General features: G+C 47.3%; 2 protein-coding genes across 21 annotated transcripts in view; both read left to right on the top strand.

The window, feature by feature from the left end:
* The first annotated feature begins 82 nt into the window (after positions 1–82).
* On the top strand, positions 83–9,534 carry LOC143357304 (zinc finger protein 346). 4 transcript variants are annotated; one of them, XR_013082797.1, is made up of 10 exons: positions 96–222; positions 1,399–1,514; positions 3,087–3,518; positions 4,309–4,382; positions 4,503–4,652; positions 5,090–5,184; positions 5,901–6,211; positions 6,508–6,576; positions 6,702–6,827; positions 7,277–7,416. XR_013082797.1 is itself a non-coding variant. In XM_076793707.1 (9 exons), exons 2-9 carry the CDS (start codon positions 1,451–1,453, stop codon positions 7,429–7,431), a joined length of 1,350 nt encoding a protein of 449 aa, XP_076649822.1. In that variant the 5' UTR covers positions 96–222; positions 1,399–1,450; the 3' UTR covers positions 7,432–9,534. The 4 variants fall into 4 exon arrangements, 3 of the variants coding, with proteins under 3 accessions (XP_076649832.1, XP_076649822.1, XP_076649845.1); XM_076793707.1 differs by lacking the exon at positions 6,702–6,827 and having other exon boundaries at positions 7,277–9,534; XM_076793717.1 differs by lacking the exons at positions 1,399–1,514; positions 6,702–6,827 and having other exon boundaries at positions 83–222; positions 7,277–9,534.
* A 5,934-nt stretch (positions 9,535–15,468) lies between these two features.
* Eph (Eph receptor tyrosine kinase) overlaps positions 15,469–17,990 on the top strand; it is a 141,099-nt gene continuing 138,577 nt past the window's right edge. For 9 of the 17 annotated variants that reach the window (XM_076793054.1, XM_076793090.1, XM_076793045.1 and 6 more), the window contains exon 1: positions 15,469–17,106. The gene's annotated coding sequence lies outside the window, so the exon portion shown is untranslated. The remainder of the gene's footprint in view (positions 17,107–17,990) is intronic. The other 8 variants (XM_076793161.1, XM_076793125.1, XM_076793112.1 and 5 more) reach the window with 4 other exon arrangements.

Genomic DNA, 17,990 nt, shown 5'->3' with positions numbered 1-17,990 from the left:
CGCGAGAATGGTAACAGCACCGGGCCCCAGCGAAACGTAAGAGCCGCAAAACTATACCGGCAAAACCCGTTCACGCGTGCGAGGGAAACCGAAAACGAGGACTGTTATCGTGCCGTAATTATCGCGCACTGTCAACATTCCTCGGACAATAACAGAGAACATTGTTGTGCTCGAGCCGGAAAATGTCCAGCGTGAAAATCATCGAGAATCCAGAGATACCCGGTGAGTCTGGCCCTCTTTCCACAACTTATACTCTATACAATCCCGTTCATTGATTCACGTTGTTCGAATTGGACCCCGAACATTCTCCTGCACGAAGAAGCGAGGAAAATTTTTTGGATCCCGGAAACAAACGGAATATTCTTTGTTATTCTTTGCTCGAGGAATCGCCGTTTCCGAAGGACACATCGCGTGATCGTGAACAGAGAACCGCCCACGTACAGTCGCGAACGGTCCTCCATCGACCGGATGCGACTTGTAGCATGTCTACGTGAACCAATTATCAAAACAATTACTGCCAGAACCGACTTTCTCGACTTACATCGGTCCTGCGGAAAACGCCGTCGAGAGATCGTCTCCGACCAGCATGCATTCACTGTCGAATTTCAGTGAATACTTCGCCGCCGAAATCAGCTGACTTCTTAAAATATCAAAGTGCATCGGTCGGTCACGTGCGTGCAAAGACAGTGTCGTCTTTCGGCCGCCTTTCCCGCTTCCGATCAAATCCGCGAACACATATACGTAATGCTAAATTAATTGTCCGATTAGGTAAACCCATTAACACGTTGACTGCCGTGATGGTCGCTACTGACCGGCACTGAACTTTCCAATGACGCCGTGTTGGTCATAGCTGACCGGCGCAACCGAACTTGACAAAAATAGGTGAAATTCGCGAACGAATAGATAGAATTCGCTTAGAATTTTGTGAATTCAACCAACACTAGAATAATGAGAGCAATGTACACGAGAGGATTATTTAAAAATTCATCGAATTCTGGGACCTGAGATTTCTATAATCTTCTTTAGAAATTAGTGAAATTTTAATTTGAATTGCAAGCAGATTATTGCGTTAATTTTGTGCACACGCGCGCATCGACACGGTTATCATCGAAGCTTATCCGTCCTCGTTAAAAAAATTTGCGAGCATCGCATCGTTTCTGATTACAACGTTCCTGTAAATTGAGGATTTTCTACTCGTGTAAGCGAAGAAGGATTGATCTGATCCGTTAACAGAAATCTTCGCCTCGGTGCGGCTCGAGAGTACGTTCGCCTGCGAATGCTCGACCGTTTGCGGTATAATTAGCCCGATCGATTTTACTCGATTCGCGTAATGTTAATTTCTCTGCGAATTCGCTCGATAAGTTTCTCTGTTTATCTCGATCGCGGTAACCGATGCAGCTTGCACATGCTGAAGTGCACCGCACAGACAGCGCCTAGTCGATAAGTAGCGATGGGAGCGTGCTGCGAGCGATTACGAAATCTGATCACTTCGAGATTCTATTCTAAATCCAGTGGTGAGTTGTCCAAGAATTTTACATTTTCATTCCAAATTTTAATGTTCGCAATCATTAACAAGTTCACCACCACCGTCACGGATATGTGACATCCATAATCTCGCAGTTGACTGAAAAATAGTCAAATTAATTTTATACATTTTATCGTTTAAACTCGCAGTACACAGCACAATATTAAGAAAAATCATGACTTTATTCTGCTAAAATGTTTCTATATGTAAAGGAGGTATGTTACATTTAATAAAACATTTTAACAAGGAAGGTAAGCAGTAAAATAGATGTTGGTAGGCGAATGTGTTAACTTCCAAAGGTGTTTCAGACCGAGAAGTCAATCAAAGCCGTCATGACTGCAACGCGTCCCGCAATTCGCATAAAAAAAAAGCGTAAGTCAGCGACTTTGAGTGGCCGGTGCTTCCAGCGCAAATAATTAACAATTTCTAGCGAGTCACCGCGATCGAGGGGGGATGAAAAACGGTGGCAGAGCGGTTGGCAAACAGTTTGCAATTTTGTTGAGGACACGAGCAATAAAACGAAGGGCCGAACATGATCCTCGGTTGGGGGTATCGATGAGCGGGGCTCCGGCCCCGCAGGATGTATCTTCCGCGTTCCCGATAAAAATGGCGGGCATTACGGACAGGGTCGCTCGAAATTAGGGAAATCAGTATTAGCTTGGTGGGGCAATTAAATCGGATCCGAGGGCAAATTGCGTCGATACGCATCTCGTCTTGCGGATATTTACGCCGGCACTTTATCGCCGGCCGTTTCCGATATTTTATCTGGTATGCATTTTCATGCATAGCTCGGGGCGTGCTTAAACTGTCCGTGGTTTTTATCGCCATCATAAATCGGACGCGCAACGCAGCCACTCGCCATTCATCGCTCTCTCGGTATCGGTTCCGCGACGCTTCTCAAATCTGCGTTCCTGTTATATTATTATCATCGTATCATCGGTTATTATCGTTCGGCATTGGACTCCCGATACTAGGCGAGTCAAAAATCATCGGACGTTTTTTAACGGCGAAGGATTCCGCGAATCGCCAACAAAGATCTTTACGATCTATCGTTCCCTGATCCATAACTCTCTCTCTTAGGAGCGCAGATAGTAATAATCGATAGAAAATATTGGCCGGGGTCGTAAACCATTCAATTCCCGACGTCCTCCGAAAGGGTCGTCTCCTGTCGATTTTTCTGGATTCCGTTCCCGGAACACCCTCTCTAACTCGGTACAGTAAACTCTCTCTTATCGGGTCTCGCTTTTAACCGGCCAACGCAATCGTTGTCGATTTTTCCGTGTGTATCAAGTACCATTCGATCTCCTTGTTAGAGGAAAATGAACACTGCTTTGCGAAAGTGGAGGCTTCAAGCTTTGAAATGAGCCCAGACTTATGACTGTACTATTTATCTTTACAAAATCACAATTTAAATATCGACAATTTTTCGAGAATCGGAAATGTTTAAATACTTTTTGGATCGACTTTATATATGATTCGGATTAGCCGGTCAGAGGTCCGGTCCCGTGTGGGCCGATTAAGGGGGAGTCCACTGTATTCAGAATCACTGTACTCGATCCAGGATTAGAATGTTTCCTGCCGCCACCCCCGCCACCGCCTCCACCGGTTGCATCGCCGAAGAGCAACAATGTACAGAGCTCCACGGACCAACTGCAGCAGGAAGCGAACTCGATCGAGATTGCATCCAGCACTTGTCCCAACGAAACGCCGCCTATGACGGTTCCAGCTCCCGTCGCACCGTTCCCGAACCTCCCTGTAGCTCCGTACATGATGCACCCCGCGATGCAGCCCCAAACACCTGGACAACCAGCCACACCATGGTGGATGCCCACTGACGCCGATACCTCGGATCTGTACGCTCGATGGTACGACACGACCTACAAAGCTGCAGCCGCAGCTGCAGCGGTGGTTGCACCTGCGATCCAGATCGGCAAATCGAAGACCAAGCACCACAAACGCAAGAACGAGTTCATCGATCCCGCGCAGGACGCAGGTAAGTGCAATCATATGCAACTGGCCTGCCGCACTGTGCAGCATTTGGGCAAAAAGTTCTGCCAAAGCACCTTGACAGTCAACGAATTTTTAAAGATGGCTAATTGGACATTTGGAGCGTGAACTCTTTGGAGCATTCATTAATTGTTAACGCGACTGCGGAGCTTTCAAATGACCGACCACGAAATTCTTGGAAACTAAAATCGTTGCTTACGGCTGTTTTCCGTTTGCTTGCTTTCATTAATTTGCAATGGGTAGACTGGGGATCTTTAGGCGAAATAAAAATAAGAATTTCTTTCTTTCCATAGTGGTTTTATTAAGTTTGTAAAGAAGTTGTAGATATTCTTAAATTCTTTTAATCTCTTTACTGTTTGAAATTACGCCCACCGCTATAGATGCATAAAATCCGCAGTCTAGATTTCGTATACCAGGTGTGTGAAAAGTAGTATTAAGTCTTGTTCCAATATCGCTGATATTTTTGGAACTGCACGTAAGCGAAGAGTTCACATGAAGCAACGCAGCAGCTATAATTTTAAAGAAGTGACCGCTCCCAGCTACTGGTAATAGAAGTGAGAAGAGGTACGAGATGCTTTTTTTTTTAATGAAAATGCTGATTTTCTTTGCGTTTCTTTGGGTTTGGTGTTTGGATGCCCCACAGTGTGGCTCGGAGCTGTCTTTTACTATTCGTTAGCTGCCGGTTGTGCATCGAATTATCGTTGGGCAATCGGAGGCCAGATTCCTATGGCAGCTGTTAGCTAATTAAAGATTGATTTATGTTTTCGTTTTCGCAGAGAAAGTCGCGAGCGCCCAGAGGGAACTGTCAGCGCTAATGAAACCGCTGAAATGCGATCTGTGCAACGCAGTTGTAAGGCTCGATTACTTTATCCGATAAAAATCGCGAGCGGAGACCCTCTACGGGAATAGGATCTCTACGCGACGAACGACGCGCAAATCAGCATAATTTTTACGGGTGAATGATTTCCAGATGAACTCGACGCTACAGGCGAAACTGCACTACGATGGCAAGCCGCATCAGAAGAAGGTGTCCATGTTTTTGAACCAGAGCGTCAAGAAGCAGAAGACCGAGGACGGACAGGTTACGAGCACGACCAACGACTGGCAGAACTACTGCGACGTGAGGGACAAATAAATTCATTTGCGATGGAACTTTGCTTATCCGAAATGACAAGACCTTTCAGATAATAGAGGGCCTCTGCTGTCCTCAGCATTTGCTATTAGTTCTGATGGTGGGAGTTAAAGTTTGATTTTATAGAGAATCAGTCTACCTTTGCCTACAATGACTTTTTGAAAAGTTAGGATAATTAGTTTACCGCATGACGGGAAAAAGAAATTTTGAAAAAATTGATCGGAATTTCAGAGAAAATACTGAAAGTTCGTTTTATGTGAGCCTACATTGAAAATTTAAAAAATACGTTTTGCAGAACTGAAAATATATAGAGAAGAAGATATATTCTGAAAATTTCATCAAAGTATAAACGAAGTTCTACTGAAATTTTTACTAAGATTAGTTCAAGTGTTTTTCATCGTCTTGATGTCTTGATTCTTTCGCAGATTTGTAAAACGTGGTTCACGTCGCAAACAGACGCGACGCAACACTATGCCGGCAAAAAGCACATTAGAGCAGCGAACGGAGGACGTCGAGCGAGGTATGAAGACCTATTCGTATTAGGAGCCGAAAAGGTGGCAGTGAGTTGTGATTGGCTCTAATTCAGTGGGACAATCTTCGTGGACAGATGCATAGAATTTAGGCACTATGTTAAAGCGCTTGGAAGAGATCAAAGAAGTGGGCAGGTGGCTCTGTGTGTTCTTTTATCACTGACAGGATTTTTACTGCTAACTTTTCGGCTACCTATAGTGCTTGTCTGGAATTACATTGGGTTGAGTAAGAAGTCCTTCACACTAGTGCTATCTGAATCTATTGCTGATTTATTAAGTAGGTTAAAAGAGTGAATGGTGGTCAATCTAGAACACGAGAAAGAAAATGATGGGTCAACAGGTTGACCCTTTGCACTCGAAATCACCTTAATTCTAACACAAAATTTTTCTTCCGACCTAGAATATTTCTATCTTATTATATGAAACTGGTCAAATTTACACGTACATTATTTAAATGTTTAATAATTTATTAAATACAAATTTAATAATGCAACAAATATTTTGAATAATGGTATAACAATTTTTAAATTGCCAATTCGATTGAACAAAACCCATATCAATTCATGCAAAGATTTCATGTAAAATGTTGAAATTCGAACGGACTTATTGTTCAATGTGATAATTAACCGTGTCGATCGAGTTCGTCGGAGTTCACACGAGGTCACACGGAGTTTGCACGAGTTCACCAGAGCGTTCACTTGTGCAGGCCGTCGAAGAAGTCGCAAAGTCAAAGTCAGTACAATCAAATAGATCCCAGCGGACGGTTCGGAATAGGAACGGGTTTCCAGCCGGAGGTGCAGCCCCCTGCACCGACGCAACCCGTCGTACCTGACGGTGCTGCGTCTCTACCGACGCCAGGAGCGGCAACCTTATACACACCACCGCCATATCCGACGCCTTTGCGTTGCGATCTGTGCGGAGTCTCGGCTAATCGCCAGGACCAGCTGGAAACGCACAAGCGCGGTGCTAGGCACCTGCGAATGCTTAGGTTGAACGGATTGCCTGTCCCTGAGCCTGGTAAGCAAAGCTCCAGCGTACAGTAGGCCGGAAACCCGCTTTTTGTGGTCAGAATTATTTTAACGATATTTTAACCCTTTGCGGTCCAACTCATTCCTGCTCTTTTACTTCAGAACTTGTTACAAAATTGTATTGTTCATTTATATTCCCATAGGTAGCTCTATTAACTTATTTAGAACATATAAGAAACACTACAGTTCTACTTACGTGCCATGTAATTGGGTTTCCAGCCCACTGCAGCGATTGCATGATGGGTACCGAGCGTGCGAATCGATTGTACCATTCGAATTTTTCAGCTATCGAGAACGAGATCACCCCCACAACACCTGGACCCATAGACTACTCAATCTACCGGACCCCGTCGGGTAAGGACAACCTCTGAACAACTGCCGAGTGGGAGAGAGTCGAATTTGGACCTGAATTGGTCCTAGATTGGACCGGCAGTCGCTTAATGTCGCCAATAATAGTGCAAATGTTTTTCTTGTTCAAGATACATGGTGATTCAATCTAGCAGCTGGTTTAAATTTGGCGACTCTCCCCTTTCGTACGAGAGAATCGATCGTACGACGGCTGAGATGGATCATTGATCAATCGATGGCATTGTCTGCGAAGAAAAGTACTTTTAGCGAAGCTCAAGTCTCTTCCTCTGAAGCACAGGCTGTAGTTTCTAGTGTCTATATCGGGCATGAGCAATTGTTGCTTTGTAGGACACTGCGCGAGCTCTATTTAGATCGTGAGCCACAAAACCACGCCTACGTATGACAGGCCACACCCACTTTAGACAAACAGGACAGAATAGATGGTCTTCTGTCACCATTAACATTAAAGTCACATGTCGCAAGCTTTACAGTTAACTTTTTAGAGGACATAGAGTCTAGACCAACCATAAAGATTTATCTCCTGCCCGCAGGGGCAATCCAAGGCGCTCCTAAGGCAACCAACACTTGTTGCTCATGTTTGATGTAGACAATACGCATTCTAGTCGATCGAAAATACCGAAGCTTTAGCTTTTGCGATTGCATTATCATCTGGGAATATCTGATTGAAAATTCGTTTCGTTTACAGGCCAATACTACTGCGCGCCGTGCAACCTGTCGCTAAACTCGGAGAGCATGTTTGCCCAGCACGTGGAGAGCAAGAAACACAAAAACCAGTCGAACCCGAAGTCGCCGTCGAACGCGACGGTGGTGTCGAAGAAAGCACGTTTCAAGAAGAAATAAGACTAGGAGAAGGAGGAGGAGGAGGAGAGGGAGAGGGAGGTCGTGCGCTAAATCTCATCGCCTGTCCATCATGTTCATCGAGCGCTTGTCTCTCATTTTGGCGGTTACGCGTCGAAGCGACGTGCAAGGGTCTATCTGGAGAAACGAAATAAATCTCTTGTTCGATACGAACGCGTATCAATGTTAACTCTTGTCACCATGCAACGAAAACGATCATCTCACGAGCAACCGTGAGGCGAGTCAGTAACCTCTCGTGCGACCAATCGACTCGAGACGTTTTCTGCGACCGCCGGGGATTATGAATTACTGCGAAGATAGACGCGATCGTCGCGCGACTGATGGGAAAGATAAATCTGTTAAGCCCTTGAGCAGCGTATTTAAATTAAATGCCGATTAACTCTAAATTCGATTTGCAGTAAACCGAACGGTTATTTCGACGGTAGCTCGTTAAATGTCTCTCGGAGGCTACGCGACTAATCGGCCACATTTATTCAATTACGAAACCATTAGCTCGAACGCTCTCCGCGCGTGACGATGCGCGTCTCATCGCGACTCGACTCGTCTCGTCTAGTCTCGTGTCTCGTGTCTCGTTTGGTCGCAGTCGTCGGTCCCCCGCGCGCTATAATACTCGATTTCGCGAAATCGTACACGAGCGCGTATACGAGCACGCGTTTATCGCGTCCACGTGAAATTTATGCGTCGTTCAGTCCCTCGGCCTTCCGCTAAATTTATGGCCGAGCGAACACGCCACGCCACACCGTGGCTCTCCGGCTCTCCTCTATTAATTACCTTCCTAAGACACGTATGACGGATCAACATTTCCAGCCTGTTTTTACTGTCACTTCCCGCGCGATGAATATCACAAATCTTTCGACAGCGCCGGCGACCAAATAAAAATGTCGCTGTTGTAAAGCATGAATCAACCTGAGGGAACGAACCGAGGAGCCCGGTTCATGGATACTGCCAAAAACGGGCAGCAACGACGTGTTCCTCGAAGAGGAACTCGGACGAACCGCCGCGCCGCGCACACTGAACTTTCGTCGAATCTCAGAATTAAGGAATTAGTCGTCGTTAGGACCAAACGGAATTCTACGTAAAAAAACTTCAAGAGCACCTCGAGGGCTGTTAAAAGAGGACCAAGGAGTCTAGGTGGTCATAGGTCTCGTGTCCAGAAAATTCCTACGGAATAGTGGTGTTCCTCTCCATCCCCCGAGTCACCGGTGTCTGCATTCCGCCGATTTTCTAACAAACTCGCGCCGCGGCAATTTAGCGGGCCAACTATTTTCTTCGGTCGGTTCTTTTTAGCTTTCCGTTCCCCGGTGCCTCAACTCCCGCTAGCCCGGCAGCAAGCTAGAGATTAGGATCGTCCTCGCCACGGACTTGTAGATCGTTGGTTTATACCTGCGCTTCGGATTTTTATGACCCCTGGTTCCACGTTTAACGTGTCCCCTTCTTTTTATTCCTCGCATCGTCTGCTCTCCTCTCCTCGTTTCCTCCACCTCCACCGTCACGACATCACCGAAATCCCTTTTCCATCTTGTCCCGTCTCCTCTCGTGTATACGCATACCTACGCGCTACTATTCCTTTCCGCTGTTGGTTTTTACGCCCGGCAATCGCCCGAGGACTGTTCATTTTGCGCAACATTAACCGGAAAAGGTGAGTACCACTTGCGCCGGGATGAGAAGTTGTGCCTAGGCAATGGAACGCCGTTCTGATTGCTTATTGCTCGCTCGTACTACTCTAGGCAAAAAGGATTTAATCGGACCAAGCCGTCGTCTGGCATAAGGATTATTCATGTACAGAAAATCTTTTAATTATTATGTTCGTGTTAATGCGTTTCTCGTTAAGGTTTATTTTATATCCTTCTCAGTTTCTTAAGAGAAAGCCATCGAGTCGTTATCAGTGAACCACGCGAATGATATCATTCGAACTTTATCTTTATCGAATCTCATATCCTGTTATATAAATTTTTCATTGTTAATGAAGATTACAGTAAAAATCATTTGAAAACTTCCTCCTCTAGATGATGACAAACTGTATCGGAGTGTAAAGACATTGTTTTAGTGCAAATAAACGTATCTTGTCCATGATACAGACTTCAATCCTGTCTACGGTACATTCTTAAGCCTCGTACAGACCTGAACATTTCGACGAACATTGCGCCGAACAGTTACCGAAACGCAAAATCGACATTAATTTCGGCGAACCGAACGGCGCGATTTTGCTGTTACAACAAATTTCCACAGGCACCAGTGAGCGCTGTCAAAGTGCGCAGCACTATCAACGCTTGTGCGACCGAACATATAAATGGAGGTGTGCTCTGTCAAAAGTTGTCAGTCTTGCTGGTGTGGCCTAGCAAGACGGACTCCCGGAAGCTTGGAGGAGTCCCGGATAAATCGTCCTCGACAGCTCCAGAGGGACCTTTTGCAGGTGGTGGAGGCGCCTGGTGGACATGATCTTTCTCCCTGGTTTTCTTCACCTCCACCTCTTCCTTTTCCTGGACCTTCCCCTCCTCTCTTCTGCCCTGATACCTCCTGTTCCTTCATCGCTTCTCTTGCCACTCCTCTGCATTTTCTATAATACCTCCTTTGTCTCCAAAATCGGTATCACACCCAGGAGATTTTCTGAAACAAACGATAGAATAAACGAGAAACAAGAGACAAGCCGTGCGAGACGAAAGAGAGCGCTCTAGGAGAACGACGAGCAAGTAAGAGAGATCGATTGGTTACGCGGCCAGGTGTAATGCGCGTAAAAACTGATTAATCGCCGCCGTGCATCCGCTCTCTGAAATTCGGTGGAATTCCTTCGGATGACTCGGAGAATTTCTGGGAACTTTTTCCAGCAGTCACAGAGAGGAAGCCGATGATGTACCACGATTCGTCGGGTGCGTAGCCGGGCACCATGACCGCACGGAGAAACGAAGCAGATCATCAGAAGATCGGGAATCGATCGATACATACACCGGTGTTCGAGACGCAGCACGGCACGAAAATTCAGATCGCCGTGGATTCACGGGGAGACTCTTGACTAGTTACGAAACGAGCTCTACGTAGCCGATACTTGAGAACCCCCCCCCCCCCCCCCGCCGCACGGGATCGTTCGCCGTGCTCCGGGTACTATAATAAATTTCTCTGCGGCGAAGTAAATAACCGGTAGGAACGTATGAAAGCGCATGTCGACGTGTAATGCTTACGAGCGCCGGTTATGAAGTTATTCGCGCAGAAATCCTCTTCCGCGGTCGCGTGGATCCACTTTATTAGCGGAACGTATCGATCGGCGTATCGTCTCGTACAGTGGCCACGCTCCGCAGAGCTATAAGATACCGATCGATCGTGTATAGGCCGTGCCGGCTCTCTCTCTCTCTCTCTCTCTCTCTCTCTCTCTGTCCGTCTGTTTCCACTTGGAAAAAAGAACTACCAGCAACAACCGGGGGAGAAGACGATCGTTTTATAGTTCCGCGTGCTCAGTTATTCAAAACACGCGGGGGCAACGACGAAAGAATGCCCCGCAGCGAACGCCGCTAATTAAATGTTCTATTTAACAATTCCCCCAAGAATCGGACCGGCTCGAAACGGAAAGAGAACACGTTGATTTCTCGAATGTCTCTCTCTCTCTCTCTCTCTCTCTCTCTCTCTCTCTCTCTCTCTCTCTCTCTCTCTCTCTCTCTCTCTCTCTTGGGCCTCCCCGCGAATTTTCTTTTCGCGCGCGAACCTTCATTTCTAATTCCGCTAACGAACGGCTAACCGAGTTAGCACGAGAAACGGTACCTCCGTCGAGCAAGAGCAGCCGCTCCTTTGTCTCGCCGAAACCATTGTTCCACCTGAGAGTATGAATTGGTAAAAAACAGCCTCCGGGTGGCGGTGGCCGAGCCAACGCGAACAACAAGGATCTCCTCTCTTTCTCTCTGTCCCGTTCACCAGGTCTCGGACAAATTCGTACAATTATTTCTCGATTAGGAGAGATCGGCTTAGACCGGCTTAGCTACCAAGGCATCCCCAGGTCGCGTTACAGGGAGCCGAAGAGAAGAATATCTCAACAAAGAGAGAGAGAGGGAGAGAGAGAGAGAGAGAGAGAGAGGGAGAGAGAAAGAGAGAGAAGGATGTGCGCGGTGCGTTTAATCGCGGAAATTTCGCGGCAACCCGCTTTAATAAGACGTTTTTGCGAATTTGGCCGGTGTGTGGAAAAAGAGTAACAGTCGGCCGGAGCGCAGACCGGACCCGGGATGAAGAGACGAATAAAACAACGGGGAATAAAAAGCGATCAGGGGGGCCGGGGGCGCATCTCGGTGGGGCTGACCTTGCAGGTCTTCACGGGCCACCAATGTAGACCGACAAGAAAATAGAAAATCGTGCTCCGCTCCTAAATGCGGGCGGTGTGATGTCATGCGGAAATAGCCGTCCGTCCGTCCGACTATGCTTATAGAGCTGCCGCCGCGCGACAGAGAAAGGGGAACCAACCTTTGGGGATCTTGATCGCTCGGCCGATTACCTCGTTACTGGGCTTCCAAAGAGCCGATAGATCAACGCTGCCAACGCAAAAATCTTGCGCCCTGCTCTCGATTCGATAGCCACGCTATTACACCAGTACAGCGGATTTGCATTTTTCTTGCGGTTTTTGCTATGGTAACAATCAATTGATTTTGGTCCATGACTGGAGAGTATTCATGTTACCGGGTCTCCAAAGAACCAATAGATCAACGCTACCGACAAATAGCGTCTTGCTTTCGAATGGAAATCGAGAGGACTGCACCAAGTACTTACAGTGGATCAACAGTTTTGTTTTTATTCCTACCATTGCATCGATGAATCAGTTGTTTTCCACGACTGACAGTATTATTGTTACTCGAGCTCCAACGATCCAATACATCGAGACGATTGCACTAAGAATAATGGGCTTGCAATTTTGTTTTAACGCTCGCTGTTGCATCGAATCAGTGTTTGACCACGACTAATAGCATTATCGTTCTCGGAGTTCTAAAGAGCCGATCGTTACCAGAGCAACGATCTCGCGTTCTCTTTTCGTATCGGAATCGAGACGATTGCGCCGAGTTCGGTGGATTTGCATTTTGTTTTTGGTTTTTGTTCCGGCATCGATGAATCGGTTTTTTGTCCATGACTGAGAATCTGTTCTTGGATGCAGCTCGAGTTACCGAACCGATCGGAGCAGCAGCCCGCGATTATTCTTTAATTTTAAACGGGCCCGTCTGGCGCCGCCGCCGACAAGGCGACCATCTGGTATCTATAAGATAGACTGCGGTCCCTACGAGCCCCGAAGATGATCGAAAAACATTATGATTCCGACTACTGGTCCGGTAAAACGTGGAATCCCTTCGGCTAATTTATGGCTCGGTTTTGTTTAACAACAACTGGCAACGATTCGCGGTTTCAGCAAACTAAACTAGCCTCGGTTTACGGCTAGCTTAGAATTACAGGCTGTTCGCGCAAATAGCGTTTTCCTCGTAAATGGAAAGTAAACGGAAAATGCGGGGAGGCAAAAAGTGGTGCTGTTTCTTCTGATCGGCAACGGTGTTGTACTTTTGTATCGGGAACCCTGTCTAATCATTAGGGCCATTTATGTTCGACCGAAATTCGTCTTATACTCGTTTGCCTGACCACCAGAGATTCAGTTGTTGCATTTGTTACATTAGAAGACGAGTTATAGGTTTACATTAAACCTATCACTGCCAGTCAAATGGCTGTTTTCTGATTTTTTATCCTAAAATTGTTTAAATTATAAAGACTCTATCGTAAGAAATGATTTAGTAGATGTCTAGATAAACTCTATCCTTTTTATTCTTAGAAAACAACACACGCCAGTCACTTTTAGTGTTAATTAATGCTTATGTTATATTGAACCGTCTCAGGATGTTTGGTTAAGTTCCCACAGATTCCCGAGGTTGCTGGTGGATCCCACCGAGCTGTGAGACCACCAAGAAGTCCTTGATAAAATGCAATGGACCTTGAACGGCCCCAACGATTCAGAGTAGCCACGACTATATTGGCAAATGAGAGCCACTGGGACCCTCCTAGGGCCCCAGGGTTTCTGGGTACTAAAAGCTTTTCAGCGGCTGTTTATGCGACATGCAACAGGACTACAGAGTCATGCGAGCTAAAAATAATCGATCGTTCTTTGAACTATTTCTAGAACGATTCTACGGAGTTCGATCATTCGTGCTAGCGATCCTCCTTCCGTGCTCTTCCTAACCTATTAACCCCACTATGATCCTTCATTGAACGCCTGAGATTATGTTCAGGAAAGAGAACAGGACCTGCTGTGATAAAAAAATATTATAAAATCATAACAGTATCGAAGTAACAGAATAAAATCTTTGGGAACCACTGGCATAACCTAAAAATCAATTGTGGAAAATTCCTGAAGGATGAACAATCTTTTTCTGCTTAACAATGTTAATCAGAGGCTAAGAAAGGCCGATTGACCACTTTTTTTATCTGCGAATCGATTTGCGATAAGAGATAGCAGTCCGGTACAGCACTGTTATCAGAGGCTATCGTTAACATGCAAGAAGAATTGAAAAAGAGAAACGGTCGGTAATAACCGGCACTTGAAAGAATGCATGCCATCGGAAAAAGATCATGGCGGAACTTTATAGCCGTGCATGGAAACAGGAACCACCATGCAGAAGAAGTAACAAGCGGCTCAGCCAGTCGATGTCCGGATGATAGAGTTACGTTGAATTCGCCTCCGGTTGCCTTTTAATTCCAGTCCCACGATCGATGAGATAAAAATGTTTGCAGGTTCGCGATAACGATTGTTCTGGAACTGGCTCCCCCTTCGACGACCGTCTTTCTTCCCTTTGATGTACCGACACTTTGTCACTCGGCACATTGTTAACCTGTTAACCGGGGCGGATGACGGCTCGAATATCTCGCGCTGATCGCTTTCTTGTTTATTCAACTAATCGCGCCCCGCGTTTTATCGTATCGTCGTTACTGTAAACTATATTCGCAATTCTTATTCCGTTGCGTAAGACTACTGCCTGTCGCATTAATGCTACCCGACATCGAAAGGCAACGTACGATCGAAAATTAACCTAGTTAGCAGGTTAACCTGCATTTCAATCGCGCGTTCCCCGTCGAACGTTAAATACAAATCGTTCGCGAGATCGCATAATTTCCGAACGGGATCGTTTAGCAAACTGTCAATGAAAAAGACGTCGTCACGGAACGCCGAGCACGACGAACGATTTCGCACGGTAAAACGCTCCGAAACAACGCTAAAACAGCCGCCCGCATTCACCGAGGTTACGCACAGCCACTGACTATGAGTATTGAACCGCGACATTTATCTCCCGCTTGACATTGTTAAACAACCAAAAGCAACAGACGCGAAACGACAACGACCGACGACGACCGCAACCGCGATTCCGCAGTTTCAAGAAATTACCCATAAACCCCTCAGCACTAATCACGTGACTGTTGAATAGACGAATCAAAGGTAAGTACGGTTGCAAGGACGGTCACTTGCTTGAAGTTTCAAGATACTTCCCGGCATGCAATCGAAGTCCGATGTCACGTGACGCGGTGTACTTCGCGCTCGAAGAAGTGTTCCTGTGTGTTCTCTTGAGAGAGAGGGAGAGAGAGAGAGAGAGAGAAACAAATTAAGAAGAGAGAGAAAAAAGAATCGAGTCGGGGAAGCGTGCGTGCGACCGCCAAAAACGTTCAAACATCCAACGATTCCGTATCGTCGGATGGTCCTCTGGGAATACGTCGCATTCGAGTCCGCATATTTCGGGACCCGGGGCATAGCGTGGAATAGCGACTTTGCGTCGGTGCCGTGAAGGTGAGTCGAAAAAAGAAGACAGGTGCGGCGAGGGGGAATAGAGGGGGAAGCTCCGAAGAAAACCGGAGCCGATTTCAAACAATATTTCGCCGGTTGCGCCGCCGGCGAAAGTCACCAGAAATTCAAGTCCGGAACATCGGCGGACGAGTATAAGAACGGCCGATGTCACGCCGGCGGCGCGATCGCGCATGCGCGCGGCTTACACTTGACGGGCTCAAAAAATCAATGACCCCGCTCTCTGTCGTGGGCTCCGGTGTTTCGCGTCATTATTATTTACAGGCCGATAAAGTCCGTGTAGTCGATCCGTCCGGCGATCGTCACCAGGTAGGATCGAGGAACCGCGGTGGCGATCGGTGTGCACGGGAGATCCGTTCGAACGAAAAATCAGCGGACAAGGAGCGAGGAGGACAGGATCGAGGAAAATGGACGGTGAGGGTGCAGCCCCGGTGGCGGCGCTGGTGTAACACGGCCGAATAGCGGTACGGTGAAACCAGCCGAGCAAGCTGCTCGGCTCGCCTCGGCTTCGGCTCGCCGCTTCAGTTCGTGTCCTCTCGCTGCACACGACGGACGTGGTTCGAGCTCGGTGTCGCGCGTCTCGCGTTCTCTGTTACCGAACGGGAGAGAGATAGACGGACAGACCTGAACACGGAGAGAGAGAACAACATAGAGAAGAGGAGGTAGAGGAGAACTATCGCAAGCTCGGTGGTCGAACTAGCACACGAGCCTGCCTCTCGATTACGGTGGTTCCCGCGTGCGCGAAACGCGACGGACCCTGTTGTGCCGCGTCGAATTCGAACAGAAAAAGGGAGCCGAGTTCAAAATCGAATAAAATCGTGAACCGTATAACCAGAGGGACGCGTGTCTCGCGATAACGACGCACGAGGTCGTAGTGTTCCCCGGCGGACCGGTCTGCGATCGAGTTTCGTTTCAGTGACTTGTGTACAACGAGAGAAAGAGAGATAGTCCGTAGAGCGAGAAGAAGAGATAGATATATATATATAGAGAGAGAGAGAGAAAGGAAGAAAGAGTATATATATATATGTATAAAATATAGGAAAAGTACAAGTGGGGTGAACCGAGTGCGGGAATCTGCATCGTGCGACGATCCACAGCCGCGGCGCGTTACCGTTCCCGATAATCGAGCGATCGATTCGGAGAGGAACGCTCTCTCTGCCACGGTGAATCTTCGGCTCGGCGAGAAAGGGACCGAGGACGACCACGGTGGGAACGAGAAACCGGCGGGAGGGAGATACATGAATACACAGACGAAAGAGAGAAAGCGTACATCGGTATAGCCGTCGCAGCCCCGCGGTGCACCGTCCTCCGTCCACCTTTCGCGTTGCCGCGAGTGCACGGGATAAAATGGCGCTTGCTTTCCTCCGTGTGCCTCTATCGACCGTGACAAACAATCCGACGACGGATTCGCGTCGACGCCACTCGCCGCGACGTTTTTAAGCGGCTGAACATTTTTCGCGGCACCGTTTTTCCCCCCTTTTTCACACACCGACACCCTCCTCTCCTTCTCCCCCCACCCCACCCCACCCCCGTATCCCCCCGTCTCCCACCACCAACACCCCTCTACGGTGTGTGCTACCCGTTGTTTCCATCGTTTGCTACGTTCTTTTTGTCCGCGAATCGAAGCACCGCGATACACGCACACCTACACCACATACACACGAAACGACGTGGATATATACGTGTAACACATACACATACGCGGGGTTAGAGGTACACCGTTCCCTGGAAGAAACAAGATTTTGTGTGATCTCGCCACCTTCGCGCAGTGGAGTGGAATTTTCGGAGCTGGAAACGGATTGGAGTTCCGCGACCAAATCGGATTCGAGTTCCAGGAAGGCAGACCCGCTACCAGATAGGTAAGTACGATACACCTAGTTTTCGATCTTCCATCGAGGATCGTTTCTCGAACGGATAATTAGAAACACGAAGAACCGGGTAATCAGAATGGGTGACTCCGCCAGCGGGGAGGGAGGGTATTAATCTATTATCGAATCTTGATTGTTTTCGTATTTGCGTCCAGTTCTCAATCTCCTGGAGGAAATCCTTCCTTCGATTCGGAATTGTATATACACTGGCGGGTAACATAGGTGGTGGTTGATTTACCAGCGGGTACACCGGGTATGAACTTAAATAGCTCTGGTCAATGGTTTGCAGTACGGGGGGTATCAAGGTCTCCATTTTTCATGGAGAATCATTCTTTGATCACGGAATTGTACACACACACACACACTGATAACTCAGCAGCGGGTAATCGAGAGAGTACACCGAGCAGCGAGTCAAAGTTACTTTTTCCGTTCGGAGTACGGTGCTTCTAGTTTTCCATCATCTACGATACGTTTCTAGAACACGTAATTGTACGCACGCAGCTGTACTAACTGCGCGCGGGTAATCTAAAGGGTGGTTACTGTAGTGTATCGAGAATAGCGAGTCAAATTTAGTTACTCTTGATCAATGGTCTCTGGGTACGATATTCTCCAGTCTCGATCTTAGATGGTAAATCGTTCCTCGAACACGAAATTATTCTCTAGTAGTTCACTGGAGGGTGGTTTCGAGAATGGTTGATTTGCCAGCGGGTACACCGAGTAGCAAATCCTGTTATTTTTGATGTTCGAGGTACGATACACCTAGTTTTCAATCTTCCATAGGGAATCGTTCCTAGAACAGGTAATTATACGCACGCAGGTACAGCGTGCTAGCGGGTTCTAAGTGCACGCGGGTAATTTAGAGGGTGGTTACCATA

This window comes from Halictus rubicundus, chromosome 1, assembly GCF_050948215.1.
Source record: "Halictus rubicundus isolate RS-2024b chromosome 1, iyHalRubi1_principal, whole genome shotgun sequence".
Taxonomy (NCBI): Eukaryota; Metazoa; Arthropoda; class Insecta; order Hymenoptera; family Halictidae; genus Halictus; species Halictus rubicundus.
The sequence above is the reverse complement of the archived record's forward strand: the minus strand, read 5'-3'. Positions and strand labels throughout refer to the sequence as shown.

Excerpts from the sequence above, each read along its gene's own strand:
- LOC143357304 (XM_076793707.1), top strand. The coding sequence starts at position 1,451 with ATGGGAGCGTGCTGCGAGCGATTACGAAATCTGATCACTTCGAGATTC. Across the intron at positions 1,515-3,086 it reads ATTCTATTCTAAATCCAGTG|GATTAGAATGTTTCCTGCCG; the intron begins GTGAGTTGTCCA and ends TACTCGATCCAG. Across the intron at positions 3,519-4,308 it reads CGATCCCGCGCAGGACGCAG|AGAAAGTCGCGAGCGCCCAG; the intron begins GTAAGTGCAATC and ends TCGTTTTCGCAG.